At 35.8% G+C, this 21,741-nt stretch overlaps 1 protein-coding gene across 9 annotated transcripts in view; it reads right to left on the bottom strand.

The window, feature by feature from the left end:
* ST18 (ST18 C2H2C-type zinc finger transcription factor) overlaps positions 1 to 21,741 on the bottom strand; it is a 169,438-nt gene that overhangs the window by 72,780 nt on the left and 74,917 nt on the right. For 2 of the 9 annotated variants that reach the window (XM_061448493.1, XM_061448495.1), the window contains exons 1-2: positions 20,949 to 21,071; positions 4,025 to 4,081 (exon numbers count right to left, since the gene is read on the bottom strand). The exons of 2 other annotated variants lie outside the window; for them this stretch is intronic. In XM_061448493.1, coding sequence (XP_061304477.1) covers positions 4,025 to 4,027 — 3 coding nt within the window. In that variant the 5' untranslated portion in view covers positions 4,028 to 4,081; positions 20,949 to 21,071. Of the gene's footprint in view, positions 1 to 531; positions 639 to 4,024; positions 4,082 to 20,948; positions 21,079 to 21,741 lie in introns of those variants that run through there. 5 more of the 9 variants (XM_061448497.1, XM_061448498.1, XM_061448499.1 and 2 more) reach the window with 5 other exon arrangements.

The following is a 21,741-nucleotide window of genomic DNA, read 5'->3' as shown; positions in this document are numbered from 1 at the left end:
ATTTCCTAGGCTAGGTACTAAATATATTTTTTTAGAAGAGAGAAACTGGCAGTATTCAAAAAGAAAAGAAATGCTTTGGCATCTTGACATTTTTTACAAGTACACCAAAGTTTTTATGCCACCCATCTGATATGTAGGTAAAAAAACTTAATAATCATCATTAAAAAGAAAAATCACAAATATACTATCTCTTGCAGATTAAATTTAAGCATGGCGTTATGAAAAATATCCTTACTCCTGGAGTCTTACATATTCAAAGATAATTGTGTTCCCATCAGTATGTAATGCCAACAGTGTAGTTCTGAAACTTCAAAACTAGAATTTTGAGGTATTTACAAAGATTCATATCTTTTTCAATTGTTCAATATTGTTATACCTAACTCTTGAAGATTGCTGATCTCATAACAGTAAATGGTCTGCAAGAAAAATAGTCCTAGACTCCTGTACAAGACACTATACATGAAACCAAATAATATTCTAGTGTTAATATAGATATATTTTGACTAATTTTTTGTAAATATATTATCCCACCTTTGTGTGTTTCCTGGTGAAAATATATGCAGATTCCAAAGGACCAAATTCGTCACTCAGCCCAAGATGCCTTGCCTGATTTAACAGATAATCTTGAAATTCTTTCTCTGGGAAAAAAAAAAACCCAAACAAGCAAGCAAACAAATAAAGAAAAAAAAAACAAAAAAGAAAGAAAACTGAAAACCAGCTCTACTAAATAAAACATAGATGTAACAGGTGAAACAGGACTCTTTAAACTAAATGCACTGTTTTCTTGTGTGCTTTTATAGGTGTAGTATAAAGGCATCGATGATGCTTCTAAAAGACAGAAAGAATAGCAATTTTTCTTTTGCCATGGTAATTTCTTTATATTTTAATGCCCTTTACAACAGCTTGAAATAGACCTGCTCAAAGAAATTATTTTCTTCTTTTACACAGACAAATATCCTGTTTCTATCTGTAGAAATCGTTAGTCAATGTTTTTACTGCATAAGAACCCCTTTGACTGAGTAAAACAGTTTGGTAAATGCTATGAAATAAATGAGAAACATTATGAAATATTTTAGTAATAGCAGAAAACCCCTCAGTTTTCTTTTTTTTCCAGTTTTGAATATCAGAGTTTAATGTTTGGAAGACTGATAATGTTCTCACCATAATCAAACTGAAGAAAATCCTTGACATTTTTCCATGACCAATTTTTATTACTTTCCGTGAGGAAACTCAGGCTAAAACAGTAACAATGAGGGAAGAAGAGCTGTAGAAATTTATATCTGAGTGTACAATGCTGAGAATCTCACACTCGGAAATAATGTATAGCCAAACACTTCAAACACTTAAAGTTGTAGGCACTTGCAACCTGGTCTGACCATGAGCAGTTATTAAGGACAGGGTTTATTTTAGCAACACTCCTCACATTAGCGACCAAAATATAAAAAATTTACTATCACCTGCAAATTCAAAGGTACTTAGCAGGCACTTACAGGTTACTGTCACCTGCAAATTCAAAGTATACAGTGTATTTAGTAAAAATGATTTATTCAGTTAATGTATTCCAATTATGCCAAAGTTTGCAGATAAACTTTTGGAACATGAGGGTGAAACTTTAACTACTTATTTAATGATATCTGATGAAGTTTTGTCAGTAAAATTTGTGTTGTTACACTTCTGAAATTGGCGAAATCTTATTCTAAACAGATTTTCAGGTAAGCTTGAGTTTATTGAGTGATTAATTTCTGCTTGAGTCCCAATAGATAGAATATTTAGTTGCATTGCATCAATAACTTTTAATCAAAATAAGTACACTTTTATCGAATAGCAAAGCAGACAACAGATGCAAGATCATAAAGAAAGGGGAAAACCTGGAACAAAACAATACTGAAAAGATTTTTTAAAGCAGTTTCCTAGCCAATATGGTGCTGGAAAAAGATGTTTATCCTCAAAGGCTTCTTTCCCCCTTACTCTATTTCAACATCCATGGAAAAAAAAAACAAACAAACTACATAAAAAAACAAAAATAAAAGGAGTCTTAAAGCTTTCTACCTACCCCTTCCTCTTTGTTCAAAACACACTAACCTAAAAAAAAGATCAGAAAATAGCTACAAGGGGGAACAAAGCTCTTTCTAAAGCCTAAAACTTAGCAGTATTTTTGTGTAAAATCCTATCATGTTATGTATCTATTAGCAATATATTTTTCATTTATTTTCTCAAAGATTGCCAATAAAGCACTAAATCACATAAGGGAGTAGCTGTAAACCCTTTGAGTTCCCTAATGTCAAACTCATTAGCATCCGAATAACCACACAGCAGCACATCATCTGCACAATTGCAATTTTTCACTACTTTTAATAGCGTTTCTCAAAGGGCTCATTTTCAACTTTCTTTAGTGGTTAGTTGGTTCTCTGGGGAAAAGGAGCTTCCTGACGCTCACAGCTTCCACTCAACAACCAGGCCGTTTGCTGTCAGAAGCATCAGCCCTCTGCCCTAACCCCATCTGCTGTCTCTCTCATCCTAAGGGACTGAGAGTTAAGAGAGCACAGCTGAGATCCTCTTGCAAAAGTGCACAAAAGACAGTAAAATACACAAAACTTTTCACATTTAACTTTGCATGATAAACTAATAAATTGAAAATCCTCCTTTTAAGAAAAGGAGGTTGGCCTGGGCTGGGGCAAAGATTTTAAGATTGTGCTGTAAAACTACATGCAACAGTGCCATTTATTACTTTACTCCCATCTGCCTTGTATGCAACATCATCAGATATCTTGTAAAGTAGAGAGTGCTACAGTAGGACAAAAGTGAGACTTTATAAAACCTGTAAAGCCTGAACCTCTCTGGGTTTAATCACAACAGAAGTTGCTGGTCAGTAAATTTAAGTGTGCTGTTTTTTGTTTTTTTCACATAACAGGTTCTGGCTGCCATACAGCTGATTTGCGGGTGAGTACCCACACTAGAAGGTATGATGTTTCACAAAAAGTCTAATACAATGTCATGCATCTGTCATGTTATAAACAGAGTGTGTAGGATTATGCTGTGTCATGGGATGTGACATACCCCTAATGGAACATAAACTATGCGTCACCTCTGTCCACTCTCCAAGAACCAACTTACATTTCAAATCTAATACTTCAGGTAGCAAACAAGAGTTAGTGTTGAATTCACTGCAACATCAAGATCTTATACAATAAATTACTGTGAAATACTTTCTTTTAGTATATTTTATGAACTATAAAATTAATCCTGGGCCAAATTGCGTTGCAATTGCATTGCAAGAAATGTAGATAAAAGTCTGCAATAACAACTCAAAAAATTAGGATCTCAGCCTCAAAAGCCCATAAAGAACATCTATCTATGTTATAGGAGACTTTGATGATAAAATTATTGTTGATGAAAAACTGGTAGATCTAACTTACGTATTTGTCAATCAAGGTTCTCTTGTGGGATCACTCCCCTTAAGTCTACATGCATCTTAATTTGGCCCGATTAAGTCACAGCTCGCATTAACTCATTTGTCTGTTTTAGTAAAGGATTCAAAAGGATTTATACATCTGAACAGATTTTTTTTTTAATCCTGAAGGTGAAGTTTGCCTTCCTGCAAAAAAAACCTTTACCCTTTTCAACCATCACCTCAATTCAACTAGAATAATAAACTTTATAAACCCTAAAACATGGAATAAATAAGTTGCTTGATTTGTCAATATAATTGTTCAGTGAATTCACCTGGAACATTTGTAATTCATACTTAAGTTTATATCCATTTCCAGTGCAACATAATTTTGTACTGCTGACTCTGAAGTGCCATCCTACTGAGATCTGTGAGTCATTTCAGGATACTGATGTGAATCACCATTTGGGCCCTGATCCTTAACATCTGATGAGTGTGACAAATCCCTTCAAGCAACCATTCTTGTTGACCCATCATCTATGGGTAAAAGTCCATTCATTCATGTCAGATTAATAGAGAGTTCCTGAGCATTTAATAATGAATAAAGACATACTGTACATTAACAAATTATCTCACCATAAGTCTGAGGTTGTATTCTCTGTCAGAGCTGCAGTACACAAAGCGGTACTACATCTGTAAAAGACCAAAAAAAACTTTTTCAAGTATAATGGATATCATTTCCAACAGATGAATCTGATTTTCTCTCATTTACCACCTCACTAGTTGGTATATTGCAAATATGAAAATGAACAGTCACAACAGTTTGTGATTTGTTAACTGAGAATGGAAGGAAACCAAATCCAGTGTGGTCACCTCTATGAGCCCTGAACATTTTTTTTGTGTTTCTACAGGGACAGTGATCTCTCTTTCTCAAGATAAAATAACACAAGATATTTAGTATTTGCATTTAGTATTATATGTGAAAGCAAAAGATGCCATTACAAATGAATGAAGATAATATTGAGCTCTTGAGTGCAGTAAGATCTTTATCCCGAACAGATTGCAGTACGTAACCTTACACATGAAGTTCTGCACAAACCTATGGGTCACCTCACTGAGATCCTTAAGTGCATGTGTGATGTTCAGCACATGAGTAAACAAATTACTTTTATTTGGCCTTCCAGTGCTTCACTATAACACCCTCACTGCACTACTACTACATGGGCAGCCTTGGAAATCTGAAGCAGTCTACTTGGAAACATCATCTTTTATACAATTTGAACTTCAGAAAGGTATTTCCATGGGGCAGAGTACTCCCCTTTCCACTTGTTTTGTCAGGTACATAGCACACATGGATCAGAATTATTGCTGTTTCAACTTGTATTTTCTTTCCCCAAGTATAATGCTAAACTTTATCATTCTTACTTACTTATACTATGATATGAAGAGCATGTCATGTTACCAATGCAGACAGCCTGTTAACACAGGTAGTTGTCCTTCCAGTACCTGTAAAATCACATCTCGTGCACTCATCCTGTCTTTTAAACATGGCAGTGATTCCAATGCCATGTGCAAGATCGTGTTTCACCTAGCAGAAGGGTTTAACTTTCACCTGGTTTAAGCAACAAACTATTCCTCAAAGATGCCTGAGGCTTTGCTGTAATTAACATAACTGCATTTAGATGCTATTCATGACCGATAATTCCAACACCTTGTGGGAAAAAAAAAAAAAAAGGTTGCATGCTGTAAACATTATAAACATATTCAAATAAGCTTAACACAATCTGCCATGCTTATTTCTGCCTAGATCATGGACCAGTGAAATGGTTAATGCAAATGGATTTATAATTTGCTTTGGGGGGCCAGTTTCTTCTCCTTATTTATTAGCCCAGCTGATGGGGCAGATTTGATGAGGCACTTCTGGAATAATTGAGTCATCACACAAAGAAGGCTGCTAGCATTCAGAGTGGTTTTATCAGCAGCAAGCAGGCCTGATTACTGACAATTACACTCTGATCCGGTGATGGAGGAGAAAGAGCCAACGAGTGGGAAATGTCCGTGTTTCTATCCAGGAATAATTTCTACATTCATTTTACATGCTAAGTGTTTCCTATCTCTGCATAATAAACTGTAAACAGGAATAGATGGCACAATGTCCCTTAATATTTCCTGGTAATGAAGACACAAATGTACAGTGAGTGCTGATAAATATAGATGAAACATAAGCTATTCTCTGAGTCTGTATTGTTACCTTTAAAATAAATGCATTTTGGTGGTAAAAGCATAATCATAGCTAATGCAAAAAAATGACAGAAGATTGAAGCTGTCCTTGTAACTACACAGAAACTTTGTAAAAGTCCTGTTAATCACCACTGCTCTTGAGGCGCATAAGCTGAAGGTGATATACTGGAATGAAAATCATTTTGTTTCTCAATAGTCAACTAAGTAGGAACTCCTTTGCTTTGACACAGTAAAGGAGAGTAACAGCAGTGACCTCCATTAACGCTTCAGGGATAGAGCACATTTCAATTCTAAACTGAAAAACAAGAAAGCTGGTCCTAGAAGACATCTTCACTATGACAAATTCTCACTCCCCTCTCATCAGCCTTAGGGTAGTGTTTATAACGAATAATAGAGCTAGACCATAGTTTTCATGATTTGTGTTTATCAACGTACTTTTGCCTTTAGGACTTTCTTTTTACCTTTTTTTTTTTTCCTAACCAAGATGCTGTAAAGTGTCAGTTATTAAAAAAACGCTGAAAGCAGAAATTTGGAAAAATGTGTTTCTTTAGGGGAAAAAAATGAAAAAAAAAAAGAAAAAATGGAAATAGACATACTGAAGTGTTGAAATGCAATTTTGTGTTTGTTGATGGGCAATTACAGATTTCAGTTGGAAAATGTTAATGGCCTAGTCTAGGGAGAGTTTTTCTTTTTTAGAGTTGATCAGGCATGAAACACTGAATAATAAACTTCTGCATGCCTGTTTTTTCCTTTTCCTCTTTTTAAACTAATTCATAGCTTCAAAAGAACTAAAAGTTATTCTCTGTTCTGCTGCTGTAACTATGGTAACTATGTTTCATTAAAGTAGCCACTTAACTTCAAGGCTTGTGTTACAATGATATGCATTATTTTGAGTAAAACCACACCATAACAACCTTATGATTTCAGAGCAATTTTAAAAGAAAGTTCAAAGAGCATGCATCATTGACTCTGGAACACAGGGTTTGTTTTCTTTTAAAACATGTTTACTGTTTTTCAGCCTGGATGACTTTCCCTGCCTGGAGTCATCTCTGTTGTGAGGTACTTTGGGGGAACACGGCTGCTACTGACTTCATCTATGCTCTGCTCATCAAAGGGGTGCTCAGTAGTTTCAGGACTGAGGCCAGTGGGAGACGCCTGAGCACACAGATCAGTCTAAGAACTATGAAATTGTGTTGTTTTAATTGCTCTGCTATAACTTCCTTCAACACCAGAAAGACCCTGGTCCAGTTGTGGTACTGCTACACACCTACTACTAGCCACCACTACTACAGCCTCTGTACTGTACACTGTTTCCAGCAAGCTAGTTACATGAACCAGTGGGTTTGAAGGGTGATTTTACAGGGGTGTTGTTATAATTGCATTGAACCTCTACAGAAGTGCTGAAGCTGATTAGATTCAAGTAAAAGTGGTTACTTCTCAAATACCTACAAGCTTAATCTAGATTGCTATATTCTTTCCCTGTGATTCCTGACAGTTCCGGCCAATTTTTTGGGAAATGATTTAATACCCAGAATTAGGACAACACAATTCTTACATTGAACAAAACTCACAGCTAATTAGCTCATAGAACGTACTCTGACATAGAGTCAAAAGGAACAATGAACCTAAAAATACAAACTGTTTTTATAAAAAGAAATATAACTACCATTCTGCTACCCTATGCATTCATCCCCTTTCTGAACAAGGTCTCTTCATTAAGCATGACAGACATGTCCCAAGAAAGCGAAAGTCACACAAAGGGAAGAAGTGTGCCTTCCCTCAACATGCAAATCACATATGTTCATTAACTTCAAGAGTGCCATGTGAAGTACAGTCTGCCACCACCTAAAAGACTTGTAATGACCCTAACTGCTAAATATAATGGGGCTTGCTTGCACTATGCACTGCCCTTGGAGATCCCGGGAACACACTGAAGAGTACAAGGAAAAACAAACCAAGAACAAAAATAACATGTTGAAAATCAAAGTAGCAAAGGATATGAAAAAAAAAAAAAAAAAAGATTAAAATTTGTCAGATACCAATGCACATGTAAAAAGTTCAGTGGGACAGACTTCTTATCTGAAAATGTTTTGCTCAGCGAATATTTGGGTCAGGTGTGTGGAGCAATGAAAAGAGGGTTCAAAATTATGCTTAGAGGTCAGTGGCAGCAGGGATGGCAGTCTAAATTCTCTTTTTAGACCCTCATATGATTATGGAGTAGGATGAAGTTTTTTCTTAAAATGGCACCTGTCTTCTGCTAGAGGAATAAACAGGAGGAACCATGGGTAATAACTGGGAGAAAAAGGAATTTTGGAACTCCCTTCCTGCCTCTGCCATTGATCTGTTTTGTGACCTTCAGCAAGTCTCTTCACCTTTCAGCTAGAGGAGGATAATGGTATAGAGTGCTGTGAAGTGCTTTTGTGCATTTCTAACCGTGCTTTAAGGTAGTGAATATTATTTTCATCCTCATGCGTTCATCAGTTTAATAGCTTGCTCATCCTTTCACTTCCTCTGAAGCCCAACCTGATACTTCAAGCCTATGCTATTACTGAGGATTTCCAAGAAAAATATTGTTTCCTTTTTCTCTTCGAGCATTTTTTACTAAAAAAAAAAAAAAAAGGAAAAAAAAAGAACAAATAGAAAAGGACAGTTCTGAGAAGAATGGGTACTAATTCATGATGAATGGCAAAATAATTTAAAACACATTTCTATTCTAACTATTTGCAATCCAGAGATCACTGTACTCTTGGCGTGTCAGATCTTCATCTTAAAAATCTGTTTCACTTGTTTTCCTGTGAAGAGAAATATTCTCCTAGGAAATAACTTTCACCACTTTGCATTGAGTGGTTTTGTTTTCAGCATTAAAAATATCAATAAGGTGTGTTTATATTTATATATATATACTTATTATATATATATATATGAACTTCTGTTCATGGTGGCATTAAGTTCAAGTATCATATCCAGTAAGCACCACATTTTATTTAAAAAAAACTGAAAGAGAAAGGTTTCTTTCAATGGGAGCATATTAGATGCATGGCAAGAAAATGGTCCATTGTACCACTAAACAATATTGAATTAAAAATGACACCAAAGACGAATATCTTTGTAATATTACTGTGCACTGGTAAAATAATACTAATCCATTACTCATCCCATTTCAGCAAATTTGACTTAAGCAAAAGGAAAAATATAGTCCTATAAAGAGATGTCTTACAAACTTTATCATTTTAAACATAGTTGCTCTTCAGACTCCCTAGTTGAAGCCTGGCTCAGTTGAAAACACCCAGAGCATTCTCATGGACTGCAATAATACATGCAATTTGCATATGAAAGCACTCACATACACTTAATATTACTCACACAGGCATATAAAGATACAGTCCTGGCCAGAAGATCTTGCAAAATAAGATGATTAAAAATTATTTTGAATACAACAACTGTAAATAATAAACAGCAGTTTAGAAATTCCAATAACACATTAATGAAATTTGGCCATTATAGTTGATAGCTATGTCATTCTTGATAAGTAGCCCTGTATCAGGTGTCTGAATATATGTCATAGACTGGCTTGTTGTTTGGATGTCACATTAAATCATGGGTTCTGCCTCTCCTATTGGCACCTCAAATGCCAAGACGTGTGTGGAAAAAGGGGTGGGCTTCGGGGATGGCTTTCATGCTCAGGGTGTAATCCTTTTTTTCATATCCTGTGCTCACCTACCCCAGGAGACAGATTTTTGTTTTCGTTCGAAGTGGGGTGCATCATTTTGCATCAGAACTACATCCTGACACAAGAAGTAGTAGCTGTGAGTTTTAATCTGCCTCACTAAAAGTGCCATTATGGCAACCGACAATGTTTTACCTTAAATCATTTTGACAATGCATTCTTTGCATTGGCCATAGACTGCAAGGGTGTCCTAGAAGCATTCAAAGCTGGGACAATATTCATGGTTAAGAAAAGTCAAAAAGCAGCCAAACAGGTGTGTACTTCTCTCAGAAAAGGCCTTTAGATAGAAGAGCTTTTGTACACCCGCTCTTAGGCCTCTTTTAGGGGCCACACCTGAGAGAGAAAGTGAATTATCAATGACATTTTTTTAAAGAATCAGTGGTTTAACACTAATTTCTAATCAGATCCTACAGAAAGGAACAGCTCGCATGGCAGCTGTACTTTTCCCAGGGTTAATTACCTTTCACTGCTCTCTACTAATGAGTCAGCTGTTCCTGTCATCACACAACTACACTGTGTTCATCTGTAGCTCTAGCTGTGGACAAACACAGTAGCTGGAGCCCTGTTTACATATTGGCGAGGTCTGTTGTGCAAAGAATTTGCAAAGCAGTTTTTAAAAAAATACATAAAACTCCTTCCATTCCCATGTCCCTTTTCATGGAAACAACTGTATTTTTCAGACCAATACCATGTTCTGAAAGTTACTGAGTTAAAAAACAAAAGTAGGAATCTAAGGACATGAAAAATAATGAAAATTCATTGTTTTGTACTATTGCATAATAGCTTATAGAAGGAAGATTAGATCCATGTAGCTATCTGGCTTGTCTTACCTGATTGTCAGTTGAGGATGTTTATTAATTCTTTATAAAATATTGTTTTAAGCAGTAGAAGAGATAGTAGTGCAAAAAGTAATGCATTTAAGGAAAGAGTTTGCATTATTTTTATGGCAAACTCTAATGAGACAATGATCTAAAGCTTTCAGCGACCTGTTAATGTTTTCACATAATTCTAGAAGGTAATTCAATAACAAGTAAATAGAACATAATTTTCTAGCCAGGGTGAACAGGGTATAATCTTTATAGCTGTAAAAGATCAAGACTGATCGTCATATGTAATTTTTATATGTCCTCTTAAAGGGCTTTAAAAAAACTAGGGTTATTTGGAAAGGCTAACTCTTTTAACAGGGAGGGGTTTCATGCCTTTTATTGTCAAGAAATTAAGAGTGTGAGTTCCTCCACGGCAGCAGTGAGCACCTACAGTTACTCACTATTGGTTATTCCAGCTTTCCATTGGGAGGCTTCAAAGGCCGTGGCTAAAGACAGTCAATGTGACAGAGCTTGTTTGGGTCAACAATCAGAAAATGCTTGGTTTTCATATAACTAAAGGCAGGAATCTAAGCTAGCACAGTCTTCAAAACATAATTCTGTGCTAAAGCTTTTATATAGAGGTTGCCCTGATTTGAGCAGATTTCCTAGGAGTGAGATCTGTAGCTGTTAGTACAGAAAGTAAATTTTCACCATAACCACAGGGACACAACACAGTACATGTTATGTGAGAATGAGCTAAACTATTTGCAGTTGTACCTGCAACAGGCTTGCTCATGAAGATCTTTTTTGAGGCTGAATTCCTTGCTAGCTGTCATATGAGATAGTGGTGACTGAAAAATCTAAGGCAGGAATACGGTCATTGAATATGAAAGAAATATGAAAAAAGAAGAAATATGAAGAAACTTGAGCTTTCCAGGTCCAGATTAACCTTGCAGGACTGGCAGCTCAAAATATGATAAATTTGCTTTTGAATATGCCAAGGCAAAACCACCATGGGATTTCAAGGGATTACTTGAATAGTCATCTGGAAAAGAAGTAGTATTATTTCCTTTGAACGTCACTATAGCTAGCTACCTTCCTCTTGGGCACCTGAAATTGTGTAAGCTATGCTGACAACCTCAGACATTAAGCAATGAGAAAATGGGGCTGTGTAATTATAGTCTTTTAAAAGGAAGATATTTATTGCTTTATTAGAATCAATTTTGTTCAGTGTTGTAATTTTATGTGAAAGCAAACTTCCTGAAGATGCATTAACTGGGCTTAATGATTCACAGAAATCTCTGACCACTCAGGTCAGGCCAGGGAACACTGTTATGTAATGTCAATTTGTCTCAGTTTCTCCCTTTGCTTAAGAGACTATTCCTTCTTCCAATACACTATCTCACTCAATGTTAAAGGAAGAATTCTCAGGGATAGCACAGGTATTTTCCATCTACTCAATGGTCTTCACGTGCTAGCGGCTTGTCTTTTCCCGAGTTCTCAAGATTATGTCTTCTTCATCCACAGACAGGAAAACAGGGAACAAGTTATCTCTACTTAGTGAATATAAAAACTTAACCCCTTTGGACTGAGTTTCACCCTTTCCTGAGATGCAGTCTGCTTAACTTGAGCCGTCAGTAACAAGGCTTGCTGGTTCTCTGCTGGAAATAGACTTCAGGCTGTACACTGAAGCAGCTGGGATGCTAGAAACAGCTTCTCTAAAGAGGCAGTGGGCTTGGTGATAGTCTACTATGCAGATCCCTCTTGGAGATTCAGGAGGGAGGAGGCAAACTAAATGGCATCTTCAAAACAAATTTAGGGTCAAAAATCCTGTTTTCCAGACTGTGTCCACTTAAAAACTTGATTATTTTTAATATATCATCAAAAGAGCTGTTTAGTTTCTAAATTTGAAAGATAGGAATCATCACACAACAAATACCAAAACCCCACAAATATATAGGAAAGGAAGCTACATAATTTGAAAGGTGTCTACAATGCTGAACCTGTTGCTTGAGGCTGAAAGCAACTTGCACTTCTTCAATATTACAGTACTATTCCCTGTGATCCCAACCTGGTAGCACAATATTCACATTAATAACAATAAAAATAAGAGGTATTACTAATATTGGTGCTATAAATAACATTGGGTCCAAAGCATTCAGGGCCAAAGCTGTTTATTTTCTCAAGCTACTCAAAAGAGTTAGGGATATTTAGGAAGACACTTTTTAATGGCAGCCAATGAAATGTTGATTGTTGAGAAGAAAATTCTGAGAACATTATATCTGAGCAGGTTAAGCTTTTCAGGATAAACATTAAATCAGCCTAAAGATTTATGTTTATTGAACTGCTGCCAATTTATACTGTAATGAACTTTGCATGCCCACAGTTTTGGGCATGATTTTCATTGACTTTAAGTCTCATCTGTGAAAGTGCTACTGGAGGCAAAAGGGTACTAACCTTTTGTAAAACTTGTTGTTATAAAATTAGGTCAAGCTGAACGTAATCTTACAGCAGAGTTTACTGCTGTGGCTATGTTCCACTCAGGGAAAGAGTATGAAAAAGCAAGGGACTGACAGAGACCTTGCTATGGAGCCCTGCTTTCAAGGCCAGCCTGTGCCTCTCATGGTATAAATTAGGGTAGTGTATAGCCACATGATGTTCCACAGGTACCATCCACTACATAAGGGTTAGTACAGCTTAATGGAGCTCCATCCAGCTCTGATTCCTGAAGAAATTCTGAGTTGCTTACTTAGAAATACAATTTAAGCACTTCATCTCACAATCTGATGAAACTTTGTGAACATGTCCCTAGAGCTTTAAAAGATGAAGATTTGTTTAAAAAAAACAAACACCTATGTGCTAAAGCTATGTGTATAAAAAATAATCCTCAAAAAAATCAAAATTTGTGTCACCAAATCTCTTCAAACATGGAAAGCGATAATTGATATCTATGAAAAGGATGCACAGCAACTGAAGTTTCGAATTGAAAGCTTGCTTGTAGTTTTTATGATAGCATGAGAAACATTGAATCACTGTAATCACTCATAGATATAGTGCAAAACCATCATCTAATCTATTCTTCTATTACCTTGAAGCTTGAGAAACAGTCTTGAAAGCCAAGAGAGAAAGAAATCACAGAGGCACCACTGCATGTGCCTGCAGAGCTCAATTAGAGACCAACAGGAGAAAGAGAATGTGGAGCTGAGTCTGGAAATGTTTCTATCAGCAGTGTTCAAAAAAAAACAGCTGGCTTAACATAGAAAACTCTACTGCATTTTGAAATTAATAGATACCATTAAATCTTTATAGACAATTTCTTCTTATTTTTCAAGAATTAGTTTTGAGAAAAGAAATCCTTTTCTGAAAGTACATATAGAGACTTCTAAGAAATGAAGGGAATTGCCCCCCTTCTCTTTTGCAAATATCACATTTCAGGGGCAAAATTTGGTCCTCTGATCTGCACAGCAATATTCAGTTTTGTTTTCTGCTCTCTGTTAGTAGTTTGTAGGCTGTACAGAAAAGACAGGATTCACCTCACTACCTTCACATGCCTGAAATGCCGATACATATTTCTGAGTAATAACCGCTGGCCTCCCATCACCTCTGGGTAGCCTGTAGGAAACCTGTAGGCATTTCTGCTGCTGTATAGATGTGTGATGTGTGATCTTACTTACTTCATACCTCTACTTCAGGGTGAGATGAATCGCATCCAACAAATGTCTTTTTCTTTCTCCTGACTGTAAAGAGAACCTGGATGACTGGCTCAGGTCTAGACACTTCTACTGCACACACTGATATTTCACCAGAGGGTTTCTAACCAGGGAACCTACAACAATTGCTGACCAGCATCTTGCAGCTTAAATAACTCGTACACTATGCAGCTTTGAGCTGTATTTTAAAACAGAGATGAAAAAGCAAGCGAAATAAAGTAGGGAACCATCCTCCAGGAGCGAAGGCAGTGCCAGTCCTTGTTAGAAAGAACTGGCAACAAAATGAAGCTGATGAACAAATAAAAGGGAGCACTAGTGGATGGTGTAAATTAAAGAAAGGGAGAGTTAGCCACAGCTTTCCTATGAAGAGTGTGGCTTCAGAGGCACAGGAGAATACAGTGTTGAGGCAGAGAAAGAAAAAGGTCATGGCAAATATTTTTTATCTAGATATAGAAGAATTAAAACGATCAAGTTCCTAGCACAACAGAGGAAAACTGAACACTGGGAGCTAATATGGACTGAAATACCATCTTTTCAATATTAGGATTGGACAGCTTTTTATGAAGGAACAGAATTTCCTGATAAATAAATGCATCCCGTGGATCAATGTCTAATAATGGGATGTGTCTCTCAACTTGAACTATTAACTTCTGATGCTGAATACTGTAGTTTTCTTAAGTCTGAGTCTGCTATTGAAGTTTACCTGTGTTTTTTGCTTGGTTTACTATGAGCTATTGTATACTTGAGAAAACTGATATCACCAGTGACAGTGGCTCTGCATTTAATTCTGCTTGTTTGTTTGTTTGTTTGTTTGTTTGTTTTAAACAACCAAGAGGGTTTTTTTAGCCTGTCCTACTTTGGTGTCTTCTGTTCCGTGCCAAGTTTTCAACCATAAAATTAAAGAAATTAAAGTCCATATTCCTTCTAGCAACTTTTGCTGGGCCTTGGGAGCCAAAAAGAGCCAGATTTTAAAAAATGAAAATGTAATTGTGCCTACATTGCCTGGAACAAACATGTCCTTTTTTTCAGCATGGAAGGTGAGTGTTTAGGCAAATAACTATTGACACAATTATTTGCTTAATTTGTGAGTCAAGCAGGGCTTTTTCACACACACTCAGTGAAACCTAGTTTTGCAAAAAATCAGCCTTTGTGTTGTTTTCTTTATTTAGTGTGTTTATTAAAAAAAAAAAAAGTCTTGTGAGTAAAATTCAGTATATCCAAACAAAAGACTGTCAGCTTAAGTAAGTATATGAACAGGGGGAAGGGAGACTTATTTCCTGAGTTTCAACAGATGTCATACTTAATTGGTTGTGAAATAAACCAGAGCTACTCTCGGCCTGTTTCCTTAGTTTCAGCTGTGAAGACACTTTCAAACATGTGCATTTCCCTCCTGCTTGTCATAATGAGGGTTCAGGGTGAGAATCAAACCTCCAAAAGGAGTAAAGCAGCATGCATGTTGTATACAGGCCTTCAGATACACTAATTAAACAGAAGTGAGTAACATCTTTTGTTCCTGCAAGTTACGCATCAATACAACATTCAGCAGGACAGTTCTGTTGAGGGATGATTGTCTTTGCCTTCTGCTAATATCAGGAAGTCACTGGACTATGCCATTCTGCATCAAGTTTTTCCACCTTAATCTGTTTTCTTTCTAAAACACCCTTTATCTTAATTCAGAGCTTTGATAATACCTTACAAATCAGTGAAATGAGATAATTTTTGTATCATGACAGAGAAAATATCTCCCAGATTATTTCCCCACCCCATGGATGTTTTCTGCTAGAAGCAGCACAGTAACACCACATGTAACAGAACAACAACAACAAAGATTTAAAAAAGAAAGGATTGTCAAGTATAAAATAGTTTGGCTAAACATGGTGAAGGACACAAGGAATTGTTCTCATAGGCACAAAGCCCAAACATTTGGAACTGTGGCTAGCCACCAGTCAATGTTTGGCTAATATAAATAAAGGCACGCATTTATAAAGGCAAAGAAAGTTAGCCACTCATGTTATATCTTATATATATATGTATGTAGCCCTCTAAATTAAAATTCTCTTTTGAGCTTCATGGGTAAAAGCTAAATATGTGATAGGTGCCTCTCTGTGAAACTCAATACAGCTAAGTTCTGAAAAAAAAAATGAAACAGAGAATAGTATTTATTAAAACATTTCAAATAGAAATGTAATGGAAATAGCATGAAAAGAAAAATTAAGGACAAGGTCAAATGTGTATTATTCACCTGTGACAACCAAAATGAACAATATTTGTTCTTCTAGTTTGGACTTGGAACCCAGATCCCAGGAGTGCTAGGAGAGAGCTTTAATCCCTAGAAAAAATTCAAATTCCCAAAGTGCGTGATGGAAACCAGTATAATCCTTCCTGAAGTCAGAAATAAAATAGGAAATACTTTCTTTGCTATTAAAACAAGAGCAGTCATCATGATCTTTATTCTTTTAATGTTTTACAGGTCTGACTTTCCACAGATGACCTCTCTTGTTTGTCCCTACATGTTTTCCAAAATATAAAAGTGAAATAGAGTCCCAAGGGCACTGTACTTGAAAGGTTATGAGAGTTGGAGAATTTTAACCATGCCTGCCAAATCAGCAGATGGCTTGTGATTATAATTATATGCATCAATAAAACGAATAATCTTTACAAAATTTGAATTTCTACTAAAGTAAGGGATTTAGTAAGCAGATGCAACAGAATGCATTTTCTTTAACCCTTTTTGTAGACACTACTGTTTCTTACAAATACAATAGGAAAGCTCTCCATAAAATAGCTTGACCATACACTTGAGCCTTAAATATGTGTTTCTTCTGAAAAAGTGTCAACGTTATTTAGAGTGATTTATGTGTTCAGTTGCACTTTGTTCACTAAATCTCAAATGCTTATATGTAGGATGATTCCCATCAGACCCATACTTCAAAATGGTGTTTAATTTTATAAAATGTTATAGATAGATAGATAGATAGATAGATAAAATTAAAATATCATGTGTACTCAGCCTCTTCATTTTTACTATGATGGTCATTCTTTCTGTTTAGGATTTTGTGACTTTCCATATCTTGATGCAGGCTGAGTTAACCACATTATTAATGAAGAAAATATTTTTCTCCAAAATGCAGGAAATTTATTAAATGTTCTGAGGTTGGTTTTTTTTTTTTTGTTGTTGTTTTTTTTTTTAACACAGGACATTGAATTATAGAAAAGTAATTAAAAATAAATTAAGACAAAAATCACAACCTTGGATTTCTATGACCACTGCCCTTACTTTCGAACTTCCTTTTGTAACAAGATTTATATTGTGTGTGTTAGTTTGTGTCAAACTTCTGCCTGAAGTAGGAGAAAATCACACAGGAGAAAAATTAAACAAAACAACCAAAAAGCCCCTTAAGCCCAATCTATTTCTGGTCTGCATCATAAAAATGCTCTTTGAACACAGGACGAAAATATTCTACACTCTTCTACTACAGCAAAGAAGAAAATATGTGAAAGCACATTTTCAGAAAAGTCTCTCTTTGGGATACTGTAGCTGTGTACCTACAGTATTTTAACATTTATTTTATTCAAATATTCAAATATAAACTCCTATTGGAAGGAGGTATGTGTGTTGGGTTTTTTTAACTACTGTAATATCTCTGATGTGAAGAGTATTTCAATATTCATTAAAAAGCAGATTTTTACTTCAGAAATGACAAAGCCGTTACTCTGTATCATGTAAATCCTTCTTAGCATAAAGGTTATTGACCTGATAGTCCATAACAGTGCCTTTGGAGCCATTACAACTATGTTGTGTCAATCCAGCTGCTGTACATGTGCTGTGGGGCGGACATACACTGAAGGTGTCAAGTTTTCTCCTGAGATATAGAGAGCTGACCTAGTGACTTTTCCTACCACCTGAAGAAACATTGTTAAGAACAAATTGGGATTTCCAGTCCTCATATGAAACTATATTTTGGAAAAGTTCTAAAGCTTTTTTATTTTTTAATCTAGTGCCTCATGAAGCGGAGTTCAAATACATGCCTTTAAATGAAAAGCTAGCTCCTTTTAACCAAAGTTCCTTAACGAAGGGAAAAGTTAACATATGAAACCAAACCTGAAAAGTGAGCTAGCAAAATGTTACCTGAATTTAATTAAGCAAATCAATAAACCCCTCATCTTCAAAACACTTACATGCCTGCTGTTCACCTACCCAAGAAGGTAAGCCTCTTTTTCATCATAAAGTAAATTTTGCTGTTAGGTTATCACCTTCTTGAACCAGAAATCTGTCATTCAGAAAGACAAAAATTTGCTAGTATTAATAGAAGTCTTCTGCGAACATAAATGAGAGCGATTCTTCTCCAAAGAGTTTTTATGCAAGCACTAAAACGAGTTAAGAGGAAGACAATCTTTTTTTTATCTCTAATTAAACAGTATCTTTAGTCTGAAGTGATTCAAGATAATTAAAATTCTGCTTATGCAGTTTTTAATAATCCACAACTATGCAAACATAAACTACAAGAACTGACTCAGTCCCAGTTCCATATATATATACTTCCAAAATTAAACAATTGAGTAACAGATAGATTTTGGTCTAGATGCTCCATATAGATACGGATGTACTAGAGTATAAAGTTGACTCTGTATGTTATTTAATATGCTTTCTTTTGGAGAGACAGAGACCTTTGGAATATTGTCTGTGACTGAACCTAGAGATACTTGCTTATCAGGAATATCAGATATTTTGGGATTACTGTCTTGAAAATCTATAAGCATACAAAACCTGAATTAGAACCATTAAAATCAACGGTGTAATGCCATAAAGTTCTTCAGATCCACATGCACAACTCACACTGTTGTACCCTGGAGCTGTGCACAAAGATATGTGCAAAGGCCTTGGATTGTAAGGTCCCAAAAGTCTATTGAAAAGTGGTTTCTGAAAATCTGGTGTGTTATATAGTTTATCAGGTAGATCAGATGAGCAGCATTAATTATCAGAAATCAAGCTTTCTTTTCTCTTAAGAGTACCAAAGAAATGACAGACAAGAGAAAATACAATGAAGTTATAAAAAAATATTGAAACTCACTGTGGCTCAACCTGTCAGATTACAGTAGCAGTATGATTTTTGTATCTCTGCTGCATGTGTTTTACCCCTATAAAATCACTCTCTTCTTTTAATAAGATAAAGGACAGCTGAACTTAATCATTATTGTAGTAAATGCTAAAATACCCTTTATTCTCATTCACATAGACATATAAAACCCATGATGAATGTCATAGGGATATGCTCATTTTTAAAAAGCTGTGGTAATGCGCCTGAACATAAAATATCCTCAAATATTACCTGCTAAAATGATCCAAAAACTTACAATCAATTACAAAGTTCAAAGCAAAACTTTGTTCTAACTCTATAGCTTACTGAATCTCTGCTGATCTAACAATTAGGTATGAATTATAGGGCTTAGCTAAGAAAGCAAGTTCTTTTTCTGATGCCTGCATATCTCATATTTTCTGAAGTAACATAAGGAAAACGTTGCTGAGACACACACATCTTAAAAACATTGAAAATAAAATTAAACACAAAATTTTACTCAAATTTGTTTACTTCATCAGATTTCCTAAGTTGGAATTATTCTGAAATGCAAAAGCAGATGTAACTGTTACTTAATATATGCCAAGTTTAAGTGAACTGGGATATTGTATAGACAAACATATTTTTTTTGCTTATGTACATATTTTATATAATTATGCACACGCAGATTTGCATATATGCATAGATACATGCACTTTTGCAAGGAATTATCAAATGCATATCTTAAAATATTGCACTTTATCTCAGTTCCTATAAGCTGTGATGGTACTTTTATTGCCCATACAGTAAAAAGTATGTCCCTGGGTAAACAAAATATCCCAGTGAACTGAGTTCTGTGACCTATGCAGAGTTTTCATTAAGTGCACAGGTTATCCTGACACATCTAAATACACATACATTGACAAGTGTTTTCCTGAGTTAAATAACTCTTCCAAAATAAAACAAAATAAAAATAAACACCACAAAACCAACTGTAACGCAGGCTTATATCTAAACTTCACTTCTTTAACTGTCTGCATTTGATAAAACATGCTTGAAATATACGGTTTTCAGTGGTTTGCGGGGGGGGGGAGGGGGTGGGGAGAAGCATTACTGAATTCACACAGGCATCTTGCAATAATATCAGTAATATCATGCCATTTTGAACCAAAGATCCCCTGAGCCTCTAGAGTGCAAAGCAGACAGAAACATTTTAGCGATGCAAACAAGACTTTCTAGCAACTTCCTGTTGCCATTTTTCAGCAAAATAAAGACACCTAAGATACTAAACTGAAACACAGCTAGAAATGATTTTATTATTGGTTACACAAGAAGGTATCTGCTGTTCTAAGTTATCAGCTGAATATTTTGCTCCTGTGCAAAGAAAATAAGTATTGTCTGTTTAACAGCTATCTTCAACTTTTTAATTTCATCTCACACAAAAAACAACAGTGAGATAGATAGCAGTTAAAAATCTGCTTTAAAAAAAAAACACCCCAAAATTACAACAACAACTCATTTATATATGCATAATTGTAAAAACTGTACTAGGTATTTAAGAGGGTAAGTAGCTGGCTAGTGGATTTAAATGTGCATTCATACATAGAACACATTTTCAGCAGAATTTTACAAAGAAGTAAAAAGAAACTTTCTGTTTGCAAAGTTTGTCAGATGTTGATGTACATCTGAATCAGTGATTATTCTGCAGCAGTTCTTACAAAGAGTATTTATTCCATTACACTATAATTGCAATATCTAGATCACAAAACACACTGTTTCACATTACTTTCAGAATTCCACAAACTTTTGTAAACTGGCAAATCAGACGGAGAGAAAATGAAACAAACAAACAAACCCATCCTTGATTCCAGAGACATTTTTCTCCCCTTCGTGAAGTGATGGGGGGAAAAAAAATCCTTTCATTATGACCTACTTGTCTAGAAACGGACTTTCAACCCCATGGCTAGGCTAAGATTTGCTCTACTTTCTCCCTAGGGCATAATTGTCAGACTGACTTACCGTGTGCCTTTTAGCCTTTGTTCTGCCTCTCACGCTGACATCAGGGAAGCAGTGATGTAGAATAAAGCAGGGGTGGGCTAGGTTAGTCCACTGTTTGTGTCGTTGTGTGGTGTGCAGGGACACTCTGTGATACTCTAGTGAGCTGCTAAGCTTTTTTTGTAGGCTTTGTGTCATTTACTTAACGACCAATCTCATTAGCTGCCAGGGTACAATGGGCTGATGCATTTTCTATGTACATACTCTACACAGTGACCCTCAAGGTTGCGGAAGGTCTATTTAATCAGTCAAAATGCTGAATATATTTGCAGTAAATCACTAAAAAAAATACAGGACCACAGAGGTGTCTCATGAGGGTTTACTCTTTCCTGGGAGTTATTTTCAGGTAATAAAGTGATAGGAGATGAAGGCAAAAACAAGGGCAAAGAAGGGAAAAGGATACTCACTGGGTTTGCACTGGTCACCTTCAATTTGGGGAACCTTGGGGGCCCTGCATATCACTGTTTCTCTGCTTGTTAATTTCTCCATGCAGTTCATGCTTCAGTGTAATCACGTTATCACAATTAAACCCCTTTAAATAAGAAAAGCAGCACTAATAAAATACACCGCCTTTCACACATTGGGGAGGGGATATGTGTGTATGTGGGTGATATTTATTTATTAACTTCCTTACTACAGGCAACCTCAGGGCTGGTGTCTTTGCATTTCTAACCTCTTGTCAGTTACAAGGTAAAACCCTTTTAACTCTTACAAAAAATGAAATGCTGAAAAGCCCTATGAATCACGACAGCTGTCC

The sequence above is a fragment of the Pezoporus flaviventris genome, unplaced genomic scaffold (genome assembly GCF_033815535.1).
Source record: "Pezoporus flaviventris isolate CSIRO_AGI_PZ_B2104156 unplaced genomic scaffold, CSIRO_AGI_Pfla_v1 ptg000007l, whole genome shotgun sequence".
NCBI classification, from domain to species: Eukaryota; Metazoa; Chordata; class Aves; order Psittaciformes; family Psittacidae; genus Pezoporus; species Pezoporus flaviventris.
The sequence above is the reverse complement of the archived record's forward strand: the minus strand, read 5'-3'. Positions and strand labels throughout refer to the sequence as shown.